At 52.9% G+C, this 17,996-nt stretch overlaps 9 protein-coding genes across 9 annotated transcripts; 5 read left to right on the top strand and 4 right to left on the bottom strand.

The window, feature by feature from the left end:
* Window positions 1-63: 63 nt before the first annotated feature.
* On the top strand, window positions 64-1,263 carry VTN00DRAFT_4924 (uncharacterized protein; the record flags this gene model as incomplete). The annotated part of the gene is made up of 3 exons (XM_069431400.1): window positions 64-346; window positions 999-1,105; window positions 1,252-1,263. 3 exons carry the CDS (start codon window positions 64-66, stop codon window positions 1,261-1,263), a joined length of 402 nt encoding a protein of 133 aa, XP_069290439.1.
* A 36-nt stretch (window positions 1,264-1,299) lies between these two features.
* Window positions 1,300-2,311, top strand: VTN00DRAFT_4923 (uncharacterized protein; the record flags this gene model as incomplete). Its single annotated transcript, XM_069431399.1, has 2 exons — window positions 1,300-2,204; window positions 2,263-2,311. 2 exons carry the CDS (start codon window positions 1,300-1,302, stop codon window positions 2,309-2,311), a joined length of 954 nt encoding a protein of 317 aa, XP_069290438.1.
* A 34-nt stretch (window positions 2,312-2,345) lies between these two features.
* Window positions 2,346-2,699, top strand: VTN00DRAFT_4922 (uncharacterized protein; the record flags this gene model as incomplete). The annotated part of the gene is made up of 2 exons (XM_069431398.1): window positions 2,346-2,401; window positions 2,444-2,699. 2 exons carry the CDS (start codon window positions 2,346-2,348, stop codon window positions 2,697-2,699), a joined length of 312 nt encoding a protein of 103 aa, XP_069290437.1.
* Window positions 2,700-3,292: 593 nt separating this feature from the next.
* On the bottom strand, window positions 3,293-4,945 carry VTN00DRAFT_4921 (uncharacterized protein; the record flags this gene model as incomplete). Its single annotated transcript, XM_069431397.1, has 2 exons — window positions 3,293-4,088; window positions 4,191-4,945. 2 exons carry the CDS (start codon window positions 4,943-4,945, stop codon window positions 3,293-3,295), a joined length of 1,551 nt encoding a protein of 516 aa, XP_069290436.1.
* A 712-nt stretch (window positions 4,946-5,657) lies between these two features.
* On the bottom strand, window positions 5,658-8,139 carry VTN00DRAFT_4920 (uncharacterized protein; the record flags this gene model as incomplete). Its single annotated transcript, XM_069431396.1, has 4 exons — window positions 5,658-5,692; window positions 5,750-5,916; window positions 5,976-7,783; window positions 7,915-8,139. 4 exons carry the CDS (start codon window positions 8,137-8,139, stop codon window positions 5,658-5,660), a joined length of 2,235 nt encoding a protein of 744 aa, XP_069290435.1.
* Window positions 8,140-8,523: 384 nt separating this feature from the next.
* VTN00DRAFT_4919 (uncharacterized protein) lies at window positions 8,524-9,998 on the bottom strand (the record flags this gene model as incomplete). Its single annotated transcript, XM_069431394.1, has 3 exons — window positions 8,524-9,308; window positions 9,359-9,442; window positions 9,500-9,998. The coding sequence occupies 3 exons, from the start codon at window positions 9,996-9,998 to the stop codon at window positions 8,524-8,526; spliced, it is 1,368 nt and encodes a 455-aa protein (XP_069290434.1).
* Window positions 9,999-10,893: 895 nt separating this feature from the next.
* VTN00DRAFT_4918 (uncharacterized protein) lies at window positions 10,894-12,621 on the top strand (the record flags this gene model as incomplete). Its single annotated transcript, XM_069431393.1, has 1 exon — window positions 10,894-12,621. The coding sequence occupies one exon, from the start codon at window positions 10,894-10,896 to the stop codon at window positions 12,619-12,621; it is 1,728 nt and encodes a 575-aa protein (XP_069290433.1).
* Window positions 12,622-13,413: 792 nt separating this feature from the next.
* VTN00DRAFT_4917 (uncharacterized protein) lies at window positions 13,414-14,966 on the top strand (the record flags this gene model as incomplete). The annotated part of the gene is made up of 2 exons (XM_069431392.1): window positions 13,414-13,796; window positions 13,853-14,966. The coding sequence occupies 2 exons, from the start codon at window positions 13,414-13,416 to the stop codon at window positions 14,964-14,966; spliced, it is 1,497 nt and encodes a 498-aa protein (XP_069290432.1).
* Window positions 14,967-15,727: 761 nt separating this feature from the next.
* VTN00DRAFT_4916 (uncharacterized protein) lies at window positions 15,728-17,296 on the bottom strand (the record flags this gene model as incomplete). Its single annotated transcript, XM_069431391.1, has 1 exon — window positions 15,728-17,296. The coding sequence occupies one exon, from the start codon at window positions 17,294-17,296 to the stop codon at window positions 15,728-15,730; it is 1,569 nt and encodes a 522-aa protein (XP_069290431.1).
* Window positions 17,297-17,996: the final 700 nt, after the last annotated feature.

Below are 17,996 nucleotides of genomic sequence, written 5' to 3'. Positions count from 1 at the left end.
GGCCTGAGCATGGCTATCGACTATCGATAGCAGAGAGGGTGACGAAGAACAGCAAGAACAATGATGAACACGACATCTTCCTGCATCAACATCGCGGAAGAGAAGAGGGGAACGACGAGCCCATATTTAACTCTGCTGAACACTGACCCATTGGCACCTGACAGCGCTGCAGACGAGCTGGGGGGTGGTACCCCGCATTTTCAGGCCTGGAGAGCAGTAGCCTTTGCCGCTCATGTGCTGATCCACGTAAACGATGGGCATTACTACGCAGTCGCACACCTGTGCAACTTCAGGTTTCTATCGGCAGATCCTGCGCCCTGCACACGAGACACAAGCACAGAAACCAGTATGCCCACGCCGTGATACCACTACTCCTACGCGCCCTGGCAAGGCCCATCCGTGATCTGAACGCCCAGCAAACTCTCCTTCCGGCCACTCAGCGCTCGAGAGCACAGCTTGCCGGTGGGGCCGCCGTTCAGAGAAGCAGCGGCCATGGCTGAGCTCGAATCTACTCGAGCGTCCACGAACGTCCCGCCTGCTTGTCTTCTTCCCAATCCTAGGAACGCCTCATCCGATCCGGCCGCGAGAGCAGGAAGCTTTGTGAAGGAGCTGGCCTGCCCCTAAGGTTCCATCATGGCCGAGGAGAGCGTCCCTGACCTGGCAGCCGCGGCGGTCGGGATGAGTCGCCGGCTTGTCCTCTGAGGAAGCAGCTTCGATCTGCTGCGTCAGACCTCCGCCAGGCAAGTTCCCCGCACTCCGGAGCATCCATCCTGTTCTGAATGGCCGCTGCCTGGGGCTTCCGATCTCGCGTGCTCCTGCTCCTCCAGCCGGGTATAACCAGGCCCTCCCCTCCCTGCCCGCCTCTCCTCATCCCGTCTCATCCTGACGTCCCCTCACCTCGTCTGTTCTCCTCTCCGTCGGTTTCAGAGCTCTCTTCTCCTCATTCTCCTCATCTTCGTCCTGCTGTGTAGTTGATATATACTCTCCTGTCATCCCAGGCCATAGGTTATATACGACCTGTAACCGTCGTCCAGGAGAAAGACGGAACCATCTTTGCTGCCAGGCTGACGGAACAACCCGGGGTTGTCACTCCAGCCTGCCTTTGGTAGGTCTCTTCTCTCCTTATCCGTATCACGTGTCCCTGTATCGTCGACGGAGAGTGGATGGCCATCTATATAGGCTCCGGGTCGCCGGCAGTGATGATGTTTCAAAGAAGCAGTGGTAGCTAACGGTGCTGTACATCGGGAACAGAACGTCGTCTGAGCTTGTAATTCTCCTGCTCGGGACGTCTACCTTGCCATGGCCTCCACCGGTAAGACGGTCGCGTCCGCTCAGGACCCCACCACCTCCATTCTTCACCACCCTTACACGCGGGCTGCCCTGCCCTTCGTCAATGGTGGGCTTGCAGGCATGACGGCCACCGCTGTCGTCCAACCCATTGACATGATCAAGGTACGTTTGCAGCTGGCAGGCGAGGGTGTCCGTGAGGGAACTCGTCCGACAGCCCTTAGCGTCACCCGGGACATCGTCAAGGCCGGAAGGGTGCTCGACCTGTACACAGGCCTGTCGGCAGGCATTCTGCGTCAGGCCGTGTATACAACAGCTCGTCTGGGATTCTTCGACACATTCATGGGCTACCTCAACACGCGGGCGCAGGTCGCGGAGCGGAAGGTGACGTTCGGCGAGCGTGCAGCTGCCGGTCTGGCTGCTGGTGGAATTGCCGCTATGGTCGGTAACCCGGCCGATCTGTCACTCATTCGCATGCAGGCCGATGGTCTGAAGCCACCAGAGGCCCGCGCTAACTACCGTTCGGTCTTTGACGCACTTTTCCGGATCTCGAAGAACGAAGGCATCACTGCGTTGTGGGCTGGCGCCTTTCCGACCGTCGTCCGTGCCATGGCACTCAACCTCGGGCAGCTGGCATTCTTCTCCGAGTCCAAGTCGCAGCTGAAGGCTCGCACGAACCTGTCACCGCGTAGCCAGACCTTCGCGGCCTCTGCAATCGCTGGGTTCTTCGCTAGTTTCCTCTCCCTTCCATTCGACTTCATCAAGACGCGTCTGCAGAAGCAGCAGAGGGACCCCAAGACCGGTCAGCTCCCGTACAAGGGAGTGCTGGACTGCGCTCGAAAGGTCGCCAGGGACGAGGGTTTGTTGAGATTTTACCGCGGGTTCGGAACATACTATGTTCGGATCGCGCCGCATGCGTTAGTTTCCCCACCAGATCTGCTCTTTAATTAGTAGACGCTAACGCTTATTTGACAGCATGGTCACCCTTATCGTGGCCGACTACCTTAACTTCCTCACCAAATAAAGCATGGTAGATTCAGCTGACTTACGGTCCTTGAATGCTCCTGCAACTAATCACATTACAACCATCAAATCTCGAAGGCCTGCAACAGACGTATCGTTATTAGAACGCTGAGTTCCATTGCAACGAAGTGAGATACCTATTATGGTTGGATGCTTGCTGTCTGCGCCTTGCCATTTTGAGTTTATCGGATATCAGTCGATCTCTTTGCGGATTTCAAGATCAGTTTGATGTTGGAGGCCTGTCGAGCAGGCTTCCGGAGAAAGACAGCCTTCCGAAAGTTCGCAAGCAAGAACCCTGGATGGATCTGGGCGACCTTACTTTCGTGAAGCCACTGTTTTTGAGAACGTTTAAACGCCATTGCGGGTTTCATCATCAGGCGAATGTTTGATTTTCAACTGCTGGATTAGCCATGCTCAAGTGCAGCGCAGGACGAGGAGCCTTGATTTCTTTTCGTTGCTTCTATCGTTCTGCTTTGCTAGGCCACGAGTCAGGAGCAGCCGGACTCTCTTTATGCGTGCAATTGGCTCGCAGTTTTTTTCGTTGTCTTTTCTTGATCTTGTTCACTCATCGTTATGTACGGTACTGTATATCATAAGCGTCACGGTCAGGTTGGGAGGCCTTCCGTCGCTTACACGGGTACTAGTGGGTAATGCGAAGCTAGAAGAAATGAAACATTCTGATCAAGCCGTTTTGTCACTGTCAACGCGATCGATTTTGTATCCGAGTTGGATCCGAGACGGTAGCTAAGGAATCACAGCCGATACTTTGGGGAACGGAGGGATCGATGCCACTGTCGGTGACGTTCCTGGTATGGGTATCCATTTCTTTGATACAGCCTCAGTGCCTGACCTGCATGTCAGATTATCACATAAACAGAGAAAAAGCAAGTAGAATATTCTACGGCAGTATACATACATAAAGCTACCCATTTCACAGTAGGGATAACGTAGGACAGGACGAGATGAGACAAGCAGTATGCGCTCACTCATCTTCGTCCATATCATCGTCTCCGCCAGAAGCAACCTGTGTATCAGGAGCCGTACTCCGGTCCCGTTCCCTCTTGATCCGGACCCTCTCTTCCTGCTGCCGTTCCGGCTTAACAGGGACTCTGTCGACATCCATCGCGTCATCATCATTCTCATCTTCATCATCGTCGTCCGCGACGGTAAACCCACTCTGCCTCGACCCTTTCATCCGTCTCCTCCTCTCCGCATCCGCATCGGGATCAAACGCCTCCTCATCGTCCTCCCGCTGCCGCGCCGCCTCCGCGCGCTTCACCCGCCTCAGCAGCACCGGATCGCTCCGCAGATCGCCCAGCCGCAGCATCACTGAGCACACGGGACACTCGACCGCTCGGACGCGGTGCGGTCGGCCTGTGCTCCCCGGTCCGCCGGGGGCGGGAGCGGTCTGGGAGCTCCGGGCGATCATCGTCTCGATGGCTTCTCGCTCGAAGCTGTGGGGGCATTTGGTGCTCGTGACGGGGTCCCGGAAGGGTTGGAGGGTTAAGGGGCAGCGGAGGGAGATGCGTTCGCGGGCGATGGCGACGTCGTCGTCGTCGTCGTTTGCTGCTGGGGAGGCGGAGCGGTTGCGGTTGCGGGTGCGGCGCGCGGGGGGCGAGCCGGTTGCTCGAGAGGTGGATGGGGCATTGGCGGAGGCTGGGTCTTCGAGATGGGAGAACCAGGTTGAGGCGTGTGGGAGAGGGGGGATGTCGTCGCCTGGGTGCTGGGCGTCGTGGACCATGCGTTTGAAGCCGATGTAAGCGTTGTTGGTGGTGTATCTTTTGTGGTCTCATGTTAGCCATTGGATATTCTAACCCAGGGGATGTTGTTGTATATGGACATGAAAGTCAGGTCCTGTAAAAGAGAGTAAGTATACATACCTCTGCGTCAACGACATCCCCTCCCACTTCGCGTTCTGCTCCGCCAACTTATCCTCCAGCTTCTGGCTGGGCGGTTTCTCTCCTCTTCTCCGTCCCCCTTCCCCATCCTCATCGTCGTCCTCCTCTTCTTGCTCCTCATAATCCTGATCACTCCCATCTTCCTCATCTTCATCTTCACCCCGTCTCCGGGTCCTCCTTCTCCCTCCTCCTCCACTCCTCGTCCTCCTCCCCTGCTGCGTATTTGCCTCATCCGCCTCCCTCCCCAACTCCCCCACCACGCCCGTTAACGCATCCAGCTTCACCTCCGCATCGACAACCTGCCGCATCGTCTCCTCCAGCTTCCCTGTCACCTCATTCACGCGCTCCTCCATCCTTGCCAACTTCTGCTTCTCCTCCTCCTCATCATCCCCCTCATCATCTTCTCCTTCCCCATCCTCACCCTCCCCGCGACGCCGCTCCTGCTTCTGCTGTCTCCGTTCTTTCTGCCGCTCATACCGCACCCTCGCGTCCGTGAGCCGCTCGTTCGCCTCGCTCGCCGTCTCCGCGAGCTTCTCCGACGCATGCTGCAGGTGCGCTTTCAGGTGGCGGAGGGAGTGCGATTGGAGGAGGGCCGCGAGGGCGCGTTGGCCCGCGGGGTTAAGCGGTGCGGAGGGCGGTTCGTAGGTCGGGAGGGTGGTCAGGTCTTGGGCGGTTGAGCGGTTGGTGCGGTCGCGGTGTCGGTGGTGGTGTCGTGATGAGGAGGCGGTGGTTGCCATGGCTGTGTATGTACCTTATGTGTGGGTATATAGGAGAAGGGGATATGTATCTCGAGGATGTGCGGTGGTTCGAGGTAAATCGTGATGTCAGGTAGTGATGGGAAGTTGGTAGGTAGGTATCACGTTCCCAAAACCCGCATAATTTAAATGAAATTAATTAATCTTCCCAGAGAAAAAGCGCGCACTGCAAAGACCTCTCTCTTTGCCTCCAGGGGCATACGGAGGTTCCAAACCCGCAGGCCCTTTCTGTATTTTCTTGACGTCGATAACGCTGATAACCAAAAACTCGGGACGACGCGACGCGACTCGGACACCTGCGCTAGTCCTGTTTAGGATATACACTTTCTGCCAGGGCCAGGGCTGCAGTCCTGGCCTGCCAGTCCTTTTATTAAGATGTTTCTGTTCCATTGCTTTCGTAGGGAAATATAAAAATAATCCCTCAATCGATTACGGGTCGTTTTACCTAGGTATATAGGACTGATACAGTCAATGAAGCACGAAGCCGTCGTTGACCTATAATATACATCATGTCCCAGAATCCGTCTATTGCATCGTCTACTTGAATTAATCCGGCCCCAATTACAAATGCGATATTAGATTCAAAACCTGAGAACTGATTGTTACATGATGTGAGAATAGAATTCCAAGATCGGAAGGTTGACGACAGGCATCACCGTCGGATTGAAAGGCGTTATGCCAGACCCCGCAAGGTTTAGACTTTGTAGAAAACGAATGCATGGTAGAAGCCTGGAAAGGTAAAGAGTCAGACTTGAAAATCGTGGAGGACCGATAGAGATGACTTACTGGCTGCCTCGAGCTCCTCGTCAGAAACAAGCATCGGTCCGCCTCCTCGGGCTCGGACGCCCATGCGCTCGCTCAACGGACCGAGCTCGGGATCGTCTTTCTCCTCCTTCCAGATGTCCAGGAACGGCTTGCGATATTGAAGTTCCAAGTTGTAGTCCTCCGTCAACCTATAATTGACAATTCATTAGCATGTCTTCCCGGATGACCTAGAGAACCGGATACTCACGCTCGGAATGCTTCCCAAGGCACCACATATTCTGGGATCTCCTCCACAGCCTCTTCCATGAAATAGAAGTACTTCCAGCCGAATGCGGGCCTGAAAACTCCATCCTCGGGAGTCTCCCCAGGGAACTTCACGCGGTAGATGCTGTTCCCCCACTCCGGATTCTGCAAGTTCTCTTCGACTTCCCCGTCCTCTGGAGCTTCGACATCACCCCGCTTCAAAGCCTCCTCACGCTCTTTGCGCTTCTTATGGAATTCCACCACTTTGGCGCTGATCACGTCCGAGTTTGGACCGACGCCTATGAACCTCCCCCCTTTCTTCAGACATCCAGCAACATTGCGGAGCATTTGGCGGGCCTTTTCTTCGCTCTCAAAGGCGTAGTGCATCGAGAACATAGAAGTAACCACATCAAAACCACCGCCGCCCCATCGGGAAGCCATGAGCGACCCGCCGGGTCCGACGTTACCATCGATACCGACCTGCTGGATGATGCGGATGTCACCTATCCATTCGCCAAAGCAGTCCTTCGGATAGAATTCGGCATGGAAAAGAGGCCTCCGGCCACGTTGTCTGCCGCTTCTCATTCCGTTGTAACGGTCACGGGCTTGCTCGACGGAAATCTCGGCCGGGTCGAGCCCTACGTACAGATCGACAGGCTGGGGTGCCAGCTGCCACTTGCCCAGGTCTCCTCCTTTCCCACAGCCCAGATCCACTACCAAGAGCCGCTTGTCCTCGACGGGAGGAGGAGCTGCCCCATCGGCCCATTCTTTGGTTCCGGTTACCCTCGACAGGAACTCCTCGTCAGGCGAAAACTTCTGGATGACGGTGCTTTTGATCCAGTTGTTGAAACTCCGCAAGCCTTTAATTCTGGAGTCCGTCTTCCTCCACTCTCTGCCGCGTTCAGGCACTGCGTTGTAGTGCTGGCGAACAACATCAGAGACGCCACGGTCCCGTAGAGCTCTCTGTGCTTCTTCCTCTTGGGCACGCTCCCTCTCCTCCTGTCTGCGCCTCAAGGCCTCTCTGTTTGCTATCCCAATGCGGGCACCACCACCTGGTCTCTTCCGTTGACGTGCCTGTGCTTCCGGGGTAGGAGATCTAGGACGAGGCTGTGGAGAAGGAGATCGTCTCGGGACGGCACTTCGACGTCGGGACTCTGGAGAACGAAGCGTCGGCGAGGGAGATTCACGAGCTTCGGCGTGAGTTTGATCGCCAGCAACCTGGCGAGTCGGGCTTTCTCGTCGGGAGTATGCTGAGGGTGGTGTCCGGCCACGCTTCCTCAGCTTTTGATGACGTTCTTCCTGACGCTTGCGCTTCGGAATAGGTTGTTCTGAAGCTGGTTTCTGCTTGTCAGAAGGAGGCTCCTCCTCATCTAGCTTTCGCTTCTTTTCATTCGGGGATCCATCTTGTTTCCCGCTTTCCTCTGGGGGCTCGACGTGGCCGTTTTCCTGCGAGGCGGGCTCTGCACCTTCGCGCGGAGACTCCGCGCCTAGAGCTTCGGGCCGTTCCTTCGAATCATCGGACGCGGGAACTTCCCTCTCGTCAGCCGGGCTGGAGGACGTAGGTATTTGCATCATCGGCTTTTCCGCGCCCGTGGAGTGGAGTTTCGTTTCAGAGGAGGGTTCGACTGCGGACTGTCCAGACTGACCTGCCGTGGAGGGCGAGGGTGAGCGGGGATGGTGGTTGTCGTTTTGGACTGGGGACGCGAGCTCGGCCGGGGACGTAACGGTTGCTGGACGGTGGATTGAGCTTTCGTCTGGCCCTGTGCCACCCGTGATTGCCTCTTGAGTCGTCGAGTGGGGAGCAATCGTAGTCTGCAGATAGTAGTTAAGCTAGATCAGTAAGGGTGCCTTGTACGGATACCTTGGTGTAAAATCGGACGAAGCACTGATCACCCCCCGCTCAGCACGAGGAGAACGAATCACAGAGACACGGCCTGGCTTACCGATGAGTTCAAAGAACCGTCCGTCACGCCGCCGTGCCTTTGTGGACTATCTGGAGCGGTGACCTGCTCTCCGTTTGTGGCGTCACGTTGTTCTGCTCGGTGGCTCTCATCGTGTTCTGCCGAGCGGACCCGGTCCTGCTCGCCGGACACGGTGTAGATATCCCGGGCTGGATCGTACATGGTGACGGACGCACGCCGGGGCTCTTCTGGACGGCGGTCTGGCATGCTGGGCCATCGCAGACTCTTTTTCTAGCCTGTCGCCTCCAGAAGCCCTCAAGAAGCTCCCTGCCACTCTCGATCCGCGATCTGGCTCGTCGCGGCGCTGCCGGAGTCCTGAACTCCCTGTTTGGGTCTAGCGCGTCGCTATCGCGCTATCCCTGATCGGGAGAATTTGCGCCGGCCGTGTTTACGATCGACATGGAGAGCTGTCGAAGAATACCTAAATAATAATTTACCATGAATTAAACTAGGTACACAATTGACGCCGTATCATGCATATACATCACGAAATATCATCCATGCCCGTTTCCTCTGGCGCCTCGCTGCGAAACCGAAAGAACAATTACAGTAAACAGGTCCCCTCTAGTCATCCGAATTCTGATCGCAAGCCTATGGCCTGCTCATCCGTCGCTCGGGTGTCGTGGGCTCAGGCGTCTTGGACTTCTTCGGTGCTTTCACGTTCAGAACCTGCCTCATCCGCCGCAGCTTCGCCCACCATTCCTTGTCTCTGGCTTCATGAGTCTGCGAATCAATAGTGACTTGGTCAACGGAACGCGAGTCGAAATCTCTAGCATGGTCAGACGTTATCGACCTGACATGTCTGCGATGTTTGGTTTTGATCGTGTGAGCAAGCGTCTGCCAGCCGTTGTGGAGGTCCTCGGCCCTCTCTGTCTTCTTTCCACTACCGCTCTGCGTTGTCGAGTTCACCCAGGGGCAGTAGTCCATATGCTCATTCACAACGTCAAGTTTGTTGTAGACTGTGATGTCTCCGTTCTCCTTCGGCTTGTACATCCATAGACCCAGCCGTCGGAAACAAGCCCCGCACCCTGCTAGGCCAGCTGTACCGTCTGACACTGTGTCCCACCCAAAAAACGCCAGCATGAAGGCGGCCCTGTCAATATCCTGTTTGGCATTTTCGGGAGCTGGAGTATTCCGACCATTCTCTTGACTTTCTGGGCGAGTCTCCGACTCGGAAACGTCCACACTTCCCTCTTCGGGTTGGAAAAATTGCGGTGGCAGCATCTTTATGATTGCTTCCACGTCGAAATCTTCGGGGGTTTCGATGGTGTCGCTTGAAGGCAGCTTCGATTCCATCTTTGAAAGATTGAAATAGCGTTTCCGAAGCGCACTTATTGCGATTTCCGGGTTTGTCAATGCCAACCGATGGATAGTAGCTGTCGAACATGTTAGTCACTGTAATTACTCGATATACTAATGAACGTACCATCGCAACCCTTGTTCCGCCACGGACAGTGCTCGCTATGCCCTTCAGCCAAAAGTCGACTGTACTCTTCGACAAGCTTCGCGACTGGGCACATGTTAGAATCATATAGTATCAATCAAGGCCATTCCCAAAAGAACATACGGACTTGCTTCCTCTCCTCCACTTTCTCAGCGTCATAACCGTCAAATTCGTCTATCTCATCTGGAAGCTTCACAACGACAGAACTGCCGCACCCCCCAACGCAAGTAACCCTCATAATATCCGTACATGACCACCCACGCTTTGCCCATTCAACCTCATTTATAGCTGCCGGCTTCGGTGACCATCTGTCGACCCTGCGGAATGTCTCGAGTCGTTCAAGGAATCGTTCACGGTCCCATGGGACAAAGTTGGGGCGGGAGGTAGAGGGAGTCGGCGACTGTCTGGAGACATTTGCAGCTGAAGGTCTGACGACTAAAGGATCGTAATCAGCACCGCTACCGCCCACGCGGACCTTCTTGATGGAAGGGGCGAGGCGCTCCGATGCTGTAGTGGCGAGGGCACTGGAGCTCTTGGGACGTTCATCGCCACTCAAAGGTTTCGACAAAGAATCGAGGACTCTATTGAATTTGCGCTTTTTTGTTTCGATGGCATAAGACATCTTCACCCCGAAGTGCGACCACTTTCGTGGTGTGGAGTTGTTTGGGTCTGGGCTGCTATGCGGTTGCTAGAGCTCCCGGCATGACAACGGTCGATCGCCCGCTAACCAAATAGGGCTTGGCTCTGGAACCTTCAAGGGACGGAGCTCCGCGGCCGTGCTCGGCGATCATCAACGACTCGACTCTGCAGACCTCACATTTGATGCAAATGCTGACTTATAAAATGTCTCTGTCGGCGTTCTAGGAGTCGTCAGAAGTTATTACCATCGCTACTGTTCTTGAAGCTGATTTTCTTTGTCGAGATCCGCCAGCGACAGCGATATTTATTCTTTTTCTCAGCACTGATATATAACATTATTCTTTCTTCTACTTTTTTCTTTACATAATCTCTAATGAGGATCATTGATGTACTTGTGTGGACATTGCGCAATAACTGCACCCCTCCGTCCTTTTTCCGCAGCTTTTTAAACTATAAATGCCGCTTCAACAATGAAACGCAATTCCAAAATGGAACCCCAGTACCAAAGGGCCAGATCTAGGAAGCACTCTGTTCACCCATTAAGTGCATTGAACAACTTACCAAGGACAAAAAGTGGCTTCTCATCGAAGCCAAATGAACTAACGGAATGTCACGACTCACAACCCTTTTGTGACATTCCTGTGGATGAAAATATTATCTCTAGAGATACGCTCGATAAGCTCCGGTCTGTCAGATACCGTGAAGCTGGACGTACGCACCATGGCCAGGGTCCTCAGACTTCATCAGAATCGCATGGCTTTGCAAATGATGAGAGGGATTTCACCCACTATGAGATACAAGATTTTTGTGAAGACAATGCATCTTCTTTTAGTCATTATGAGGATGACAATAATATTTGCATACCCGACCAGTCTCAAATGACAGAAGACCTTCAGTATGATGAGATCGCGGACAATGAACAGAATTCCGCTTCGCCCGGACATGTCTCGAATGCATATGCACCAAATTCTAACCCATCTGATAACACTCTCTATGGTCGTTCAGGGTTTCAAGTCTTTGAAGATGATCAGGTATACTGCGAACAGAACCTCCGATATCAGCAGCGTGATAAGCCAGATGGAACCTGTCGCGGAGACGGTTCTCCCTATGGAATTGCTGAGGAAGAACTTTCACCCTCCATGGCTGAACACAGCGCAGCAGAATTTAGAACGGATCGAAGTGAAGAGTATGACGAAGAGATTGAAGACGCTGACTTGCTTGCCGTGATTGACGCCCAGGTTGATACCGATCAGGACTATATTGATGGCACTGATAGAGGGAATGTCGTCATATCGCCATTTAACCACGAGGATCGGGAAGCATTTACAGCGTGCGATTCAATCTACGACAGTATATCACAATTGCCAGAGCCTTGCATTGACGAACCAGATGACGAGTTTCCCGCAGATCCGGAGCTTTTTGAGGTTAGTCCAGCTTCGACATATTCACCCAGCCTCCAGGATACAACAGGAGACGTCCAAGATTATTTCCAGTATGGCGAGCCATTAGAGAAGCGAGTGATTAAGAACGTCTCTTTTGTCGAGACATCTAACAGGTTATTGACAACAAAGTATGATAATCGCTTCGAGTCCAGTACTGATTGCCAAGATGTTCCATCTGCACCTGAGAGCGAAGCAAGTTTGCGGGCTGAGACATATACCCCTGAAAAAGTGCATTGCTTGGAGGCGCAGACAGCAGTTCTGTCGAGTGCTTCGCAGCGTGGAATAGCTACGTTTGATTGTCCCGAGCAAAGCTCAGCTGAAACAAACTGGGTCACGGAGGGCAGCGCTGAGGCGTTCTCACTCCCACATTATAGAAGGCCTCAAATATCTTCACAGTCAACTAGTCAACAAAGCCCGAGAGAGGTGGAAGGAGAGATCGCACCTCCGGATTATCCAATTGGCAACCTTGGACCATATCAGCAGCCATTCTTGCGTTCAAAGTTCCCGGCACCTGTCCCAGACCGCTCCCCAATTCAAGGCCTTACTTCATCTCATACCCTGTTGCGCACCTGCTTTCGTGTTGGCGAGGCTCTCAGACTCCATTCTGCAGCACGGGCTTGGGCTCCTCAGTCACCTCGGACTTCCACGGGCGATATAGTGGGAAACACGCCACCCGCTCACTTCACTATAAAAGCGGAGATACCTGCTTCCACGACAATACTCATAGAGCTTTACGCCTACGTGACCAGATCCTACCGATCCGGACATCGCCAATTTTTTACATTCGCAGATCTCTTCTTTCCCTTTCGACCGCCATATTTGTCAGGTGTGTGGGAGTGCTGGGTAACAGATCCCTTTTGCGACAGCGACGGTAAAGAATTTCTCGGGATTGGAGGGAGGGAATGGAAACGTACTGGTAAAATGGTCACGAATGGGGCGACTTCCAATACGGAGTGCATCCAGAGCAACGGAAAAACCAACAGAAAAGACCCTGCAGGCAGGTTGTGCAGAGTTATCGGGACATTACCTTCCGGTGATCACAGCTCACCTGCGAAGGCTACCGAATGGGGATCTGGCTCGAATTATGTAATGTTGACAGTCCATAGTATCTGGCGCGCAGCATGGGAGGATATTGAATATGTGAGAGGAATCGTACAGGCTTAGGTCGAAAACAAAGGGCAAGTCCGGTACCTGGGATAGCAATCCTTGATGCGATTACATGCCAAGTCTGAAAATAATCGCATCATACTGAATAAACTTACTTACACAGCAAATACATCGTTAAGCGGCAGAAATAGGTGCTATCTTATGTCAGATTTTATATAATTATGGCATGGTTTGCTGATCCTGTTGCGATATAATAATGGAAGTGTCGAAGGAGGGTCCAGGGTATAAATGAGCCGCAGCTAGATTTATGTTTCTGAGGAACTTTCTGACTGGACAAGGTGCATGCTAATGCTCTTTTAATCCGAATCAAAATTACCCATGTACCTAAGTATTATAGAATACATGATAAGGGTGTAGCCCGTGTCGAAAGATAAAAGGGATGTGATGTTTTATCTGTCGGCAATATTTAGACAGGACTATTTACAAAATAAACGAGTGGAACACACAGATAGTGCAAGTGGCAGTTGGCCTTCTGGAAAAGCTGTCCTGAGTAAATCATACTGATGCTGGAAGGAATGTGCTGTTTTCAAGTAGGAAATCATGGATCTGAGGTCATCCATATATATAGATCTCGGAGGTCGGCCACCATATTTCACCGGGCCGCCATGCCGCAAATCTCCACGCGTTCATTGGCCCGTGTCAATCGGACCCTTGTATCCTCCGAGCGCCGAAGGAAAAGCCTCCAACGGCCGTTGTAATTTATATCCATCTGAAAGTCCCCTCCATCGTGTGGAATTGCCAATTGCCTGGGGTATCAGGGAAGTCGGGAGGTTCCCTGCCATTGCCGCAATGGCTTCTTTCGGGACTTCAGCTCCTATATTCAGGAGCTTTGCCCCCCGCCTTTCGAAAGACTTCTTCACCTGCCGGCAGTGTTTGCAGAACCGCAGCTTTGCGACCAGTCCTTTCCAGAAGCGCACTACATCCCTGCCATTTGTGAGGAACAACAGCCGCATAAATGCATTTATCCCCAGTCTGAAGAAGAAAAATGGCATCGTTGCGAACATAAAATCATTGTCGACGGCCGCTGCGTCTGCGGAGCAAGGAGCTGGAAAGGCCAAATCTAGCTTCCCTGAGGTTAGCAATAAGGCTGTCGCATACTGGCTGCTGGGCAGTGCTGCTAGCGTCTTTGGTATTGTTATCTTCGGCGGGTTGACGAGACTAACGGAATCTGGGTATGTCCGTTATGCTCCATCGACCACCCGACGACCAGGGCTGACAGATCGCACAGACTTAGTATTACGGAATGGCGACCTGTCACCGGATCCCTACCTCCCATGAGCGATGAGGACTGGGAGTCGGAGTTTGCCAAGTACCGCGCGTCTCCGGAATTCCAGCTGTTGAACCCCCACATGAACCTCTCCGAATTCAAGTCTATATACTACATGGAATGGATCCACCGTCTCTGGGGCAGATTCGTTGGTCTGTCGTTCGTGATCCCGGCTGTCTACTTTGTCGCAAAGAAGAAGGTGTCGAAGCCGATGGCCTGGCGGCTGGGAGGCATTGCGGGCTTGATCGGTTTCCAGGGTTTCATCGGATGGTGGATGGTGAAGTCGGGTCTGAAAGATGACCTCTTCGCTCCCGGTAGTCATCCGAGAGTCAGCCAGTACCGCTTGACAGCTCACCTGGCGGCGGCCTTCACTTGCTATGTTGCGATGCTTTGGAACGGTTTGGCGATCCTGAGATCTCACCGTCTTCTCAAGGACCCCGAGGCTGGAATCAAGCTCCTGGACTCTCTGCGGGACCCGAAGCTCAAGATCTTCCGCAGGTCTGTCGCGGGTTTGGCTCTCTTGGTTTTCACTACGGCTATGTCTGGCGCTCTTGTTGCCGGTCTCGATGCGGGTCTCATCTACAACGAGTTCCCCTGGATGGGCACTGGTCTCACTCCCCCGAAATCGGAATTGTTCGACGAACGCTACTCCCGTCTCTCTGACAGGTCCGACCTCTGGTGGAGGAACATGCTCGAGAACCCGTCCCTTGTCCAGCTCGACCACCGTATCCTGGCCATGACCACCTTCTCTAGCGTCATGGCCCTCTGGGCCTACACCCGTGGGTCGCCCACGATGAGACGTCTCCTCCCCGCTGCCGCCAGGAAAGGAGTTCACGGAGTTGTCGCTTTTACGTTCTGCCAGGTGGCACTTGGTATCTCGACCCTGCTTTATCTCGTCCCGACCCATCTCGCCTCCACCCACCAAGCGGGCAGCCTGTTTCTTTTGACCTGGGTGCTCGTCCTTGGCAGCCGGATATGGCACCCATCGAGGACATACAAGCTGCTGCAGATGGCGGCCAAGGCTCAAAACCAGCAGCTGTCAAGATCAGCGGCGAATGCGGCCAGCAAGCTGTAAAAGCTATCGGCCACTTGTATTATTACAACACTGACATATTGGTATCGGAGACCTTTTGTCAGACATGATATCATTATCCTTTTTTTATGTATTGTACAAATCTCCGCTTCATGCTATGTCATTGATAACCATTTGTGACTGGCTTAAGAAGAAGATCTATGTTCAAGTCCTATGCCGCGCATTTACGAATCAAAGACCTTGCGTGTCGGTAGCCTACTATTCTTATACCATCATCGACTCTGTTATTTCTCCTCTTCCATTCCTACAAGCCCCCGTTATTTGCAGATGATTCGAACGGAGGACTACAATCGTGTCAGCCTTGATCGGATCGGAGCCCATAAGCCCAAGTGTTGGGAATTTTCCCTATGTAAAATGTATTCTCGCATTTCCTGACTTCCGGACATAATACATGAATTGTGAAGAAAAAAGAAAAGGAAGCAAACTGATAATTGTCCTAATGGGAAAGAAATCTGGGAAAGGCGGGTGGAGGAAGCTGCACAGAAAGAGAGGCTAGTCGCTGGTAGGTTGAAGCCAACTCATGAGCTGACAATCTCCCGACAATGCGTATATCTACACATGGAAACAAAAGTTTTGGAAACGGAGGGCCAAGAGACTTGGATGAGAACCTTCGAGCAAACCAATGAGCAAGTCCTGACCCTAAATTGGATTGATTGAAAACTGATACCAACAGTCCTGCCAATGCTAAGGAAGAAGAACCATCTGGGCTGGATATTCTTGCAGATTATCACGGCATGACAAGGTCAGGTTGTGAAACGTGGCCGCAGAGCCCTCGTACTGGGTCCAGCCTCATCTCCATCTCCATCATCGCGCTGTCTCTTATGTCCGTGGTTCTTCGCAGGGTCAGCATGACCGGCACCTGCGCTCTTGCGAGAGAATAATTGAGCTTTGGTGCCCTGGCCGGTGGCCTTCTGACTCTTGTGTTCCAACGGTGAGGTAAATTCGCTACGCTCTTTCGCAGTTGACAGAGTCGCAGGTGTTGCAGGAGTGGATGGTTCCAAGTTGCTCCGGAGAGTGTCATTGTCCGTCGACAAGAAAAGCGGAGAACGATTTTGCTTTTGCGCGTTTATCCTCTCCTCCTCGAGAAGTTCCTGGTAGGCTTCATTCGCAGCCTGCAGCAGGTAGAACCACCGACGCTCACCCTCCGACTCGGGTACCTCGAGCTGATGTGATTGCCCCAGGCGGTATTTGGGCGTCGCGGGCGCCGCAGGAGCAGGAGTAGTAGTAGTAGTAGTAGTAGCTTGGTATGTATCTCCAGCACTCTCGCCACTGTTTTCCACCATGGATAATGTCGAATCGTCATTTTTGTCTTCATTCTCCTGCTCTTCTTCGATATCTGACAGCAGCTCGACATAGTTGCGCTTCTGGCGCGGCCTCAACTCTCTCCGTCCCATGTTCCTGAGAGGACTTGATGTACCAGGACTCTCTGCAGTGCCTTGATATTCATAGTCGTCATCTCTACTGAGATTGATAACACCACTGCTGCTAGTCTTCCTCTGTCTCTGCTTCGTGCGCGTTGTGTGATCCTTCACACCGGCAGCGTCTGCCATCACCACATCCTCACATGTGTCTTTGTCTTTGGCTTTACCCTTGCCCTTGTCTCCCTTCTTGCTCTTCTCAGGCGTCTTCAAAGGGCTGTGTGGCGGCTCAGGGTTGAAAATTTCACCCGTGAACGGCCTCCGAGTACCATGGCTGCCATCCCCTCCACGCGCATGCCAGCAGGGAGTGCAGATCTGCCATCCGCAGTCCTTGCAGCGGCGGAGGACAGCCTTGTTGTGATTGTTGCAGATATCACATTTGGCCGTGTGGATCTTGACCTCGACGAAGACGGTATGGCGTGTTGGTCGAGACTGAGACTGAGACTGCTGTTGTCGACAAGCAGCAGCAGCAGTACTGGGAGCAGGAGTACTAGTACCAGCAGCACTACTAGCCCTGTTACTCTCGGTGCGTATCGGTGCCCTGTGTGCCGCTACGAAGGCCAACGTATCCATTCGTTGGAATCCCAAGCCCGTGGAACGGGGCGGTGAGCTGTGAGGTGGAGAATCCTGGCTCGATAGGCTCGCCTTTGGTGAGGAGTTGACGATCCTGTATGACGATGAAGCTCGAGATCGTGGTCCAGGAGCTCTGCCTCGTGAAGAAGAAGCACCTCTGCCCCGCTGGGGAGAGCCACTGCTGCTGTTGGCACTTGGTGAACGCTGGTCTTGTGGTAAGCGTGTTGGTGGGCTCTGGGAGCCATGCTCACCAGAGATGTTCAGGAGGTTTCCAAGACGCGGGGAGTATCTCACTGGATAGTTGCATGAAGGAGGAGCCATCTTCAGCGCTTTGCAGACAACTATATTAATATGTTGTCTGCCTTCATGAACTGTTTTTAATGAAGCAAATGTCACAAGGGGGTTGCTGAAGACAAACAACAGAGAGATGTTACTGTCTGGTCTCACTTTCAAGCAAGACAAGATAGACAATATGGGATAGATGGGAACAAGCCAGAAAAGAAGACAGACCAACAGAGAGCACCTTAACACATCCTCTAGTGTCTTATTATTTGCAGTGTTGACCTTACTTGCACAGAAAGAGACAGAGACAGATGCTAAAGAAGAAAGAAACACAACAGGATCACCACTAGAAAGACATCTTATACCCCATCCTTTCACTCTGTACATGGCTAAGTCAAGTCAGAGTCTGCTCGTCTACTCCACTTTACTGCACTAATTGACGGCAATTCCCATACATCCCCTCACCTAAAATGAAGGAATCAATCTGACTTCTATCTAGTCAGTCAGTGATGGTTCAAACCAACTTTCACTGGAGTTTGCCTGTCGTGGTCACCCTCCCTAGAGGGAGGTGTATATCTCCTGCAGAACTTTGCACTAAGAATACATTGACAGAATGAACTCAGTTCGTAGGGGAGAAGAAATGTGAGGCATTAGGGCTGAGAATAGGACTGGAAGGGTTTTTTCTGTCAGTTCAGGTAGGCAAATTGTATATGTATGTGGATGTGTATGTTTTTTTTTC

The sequence above is a fragment of the Thermoascus crustaceus genome, assembly GCF_041956765.1.
Source record: "Thermoascus crustaceus strain CBS 181.67 unplaced genomic scaffold VTN00scaffold_2, whole genome shotgun sequence".
Classification (NCBI taxonomy): domain Eukaryota; kingdom Fungi; phylum Ascomycota; class Eurotiomycetes; order Eurotiales; family Thermoascaceae; genus Thermoascus; species Thermoascus crustaceus.
The sequence above is the reverse complement of the archived record's forward strand: the minus strand, read 5'-3'. Positions and strand labels throughout refer to the sequence as shown.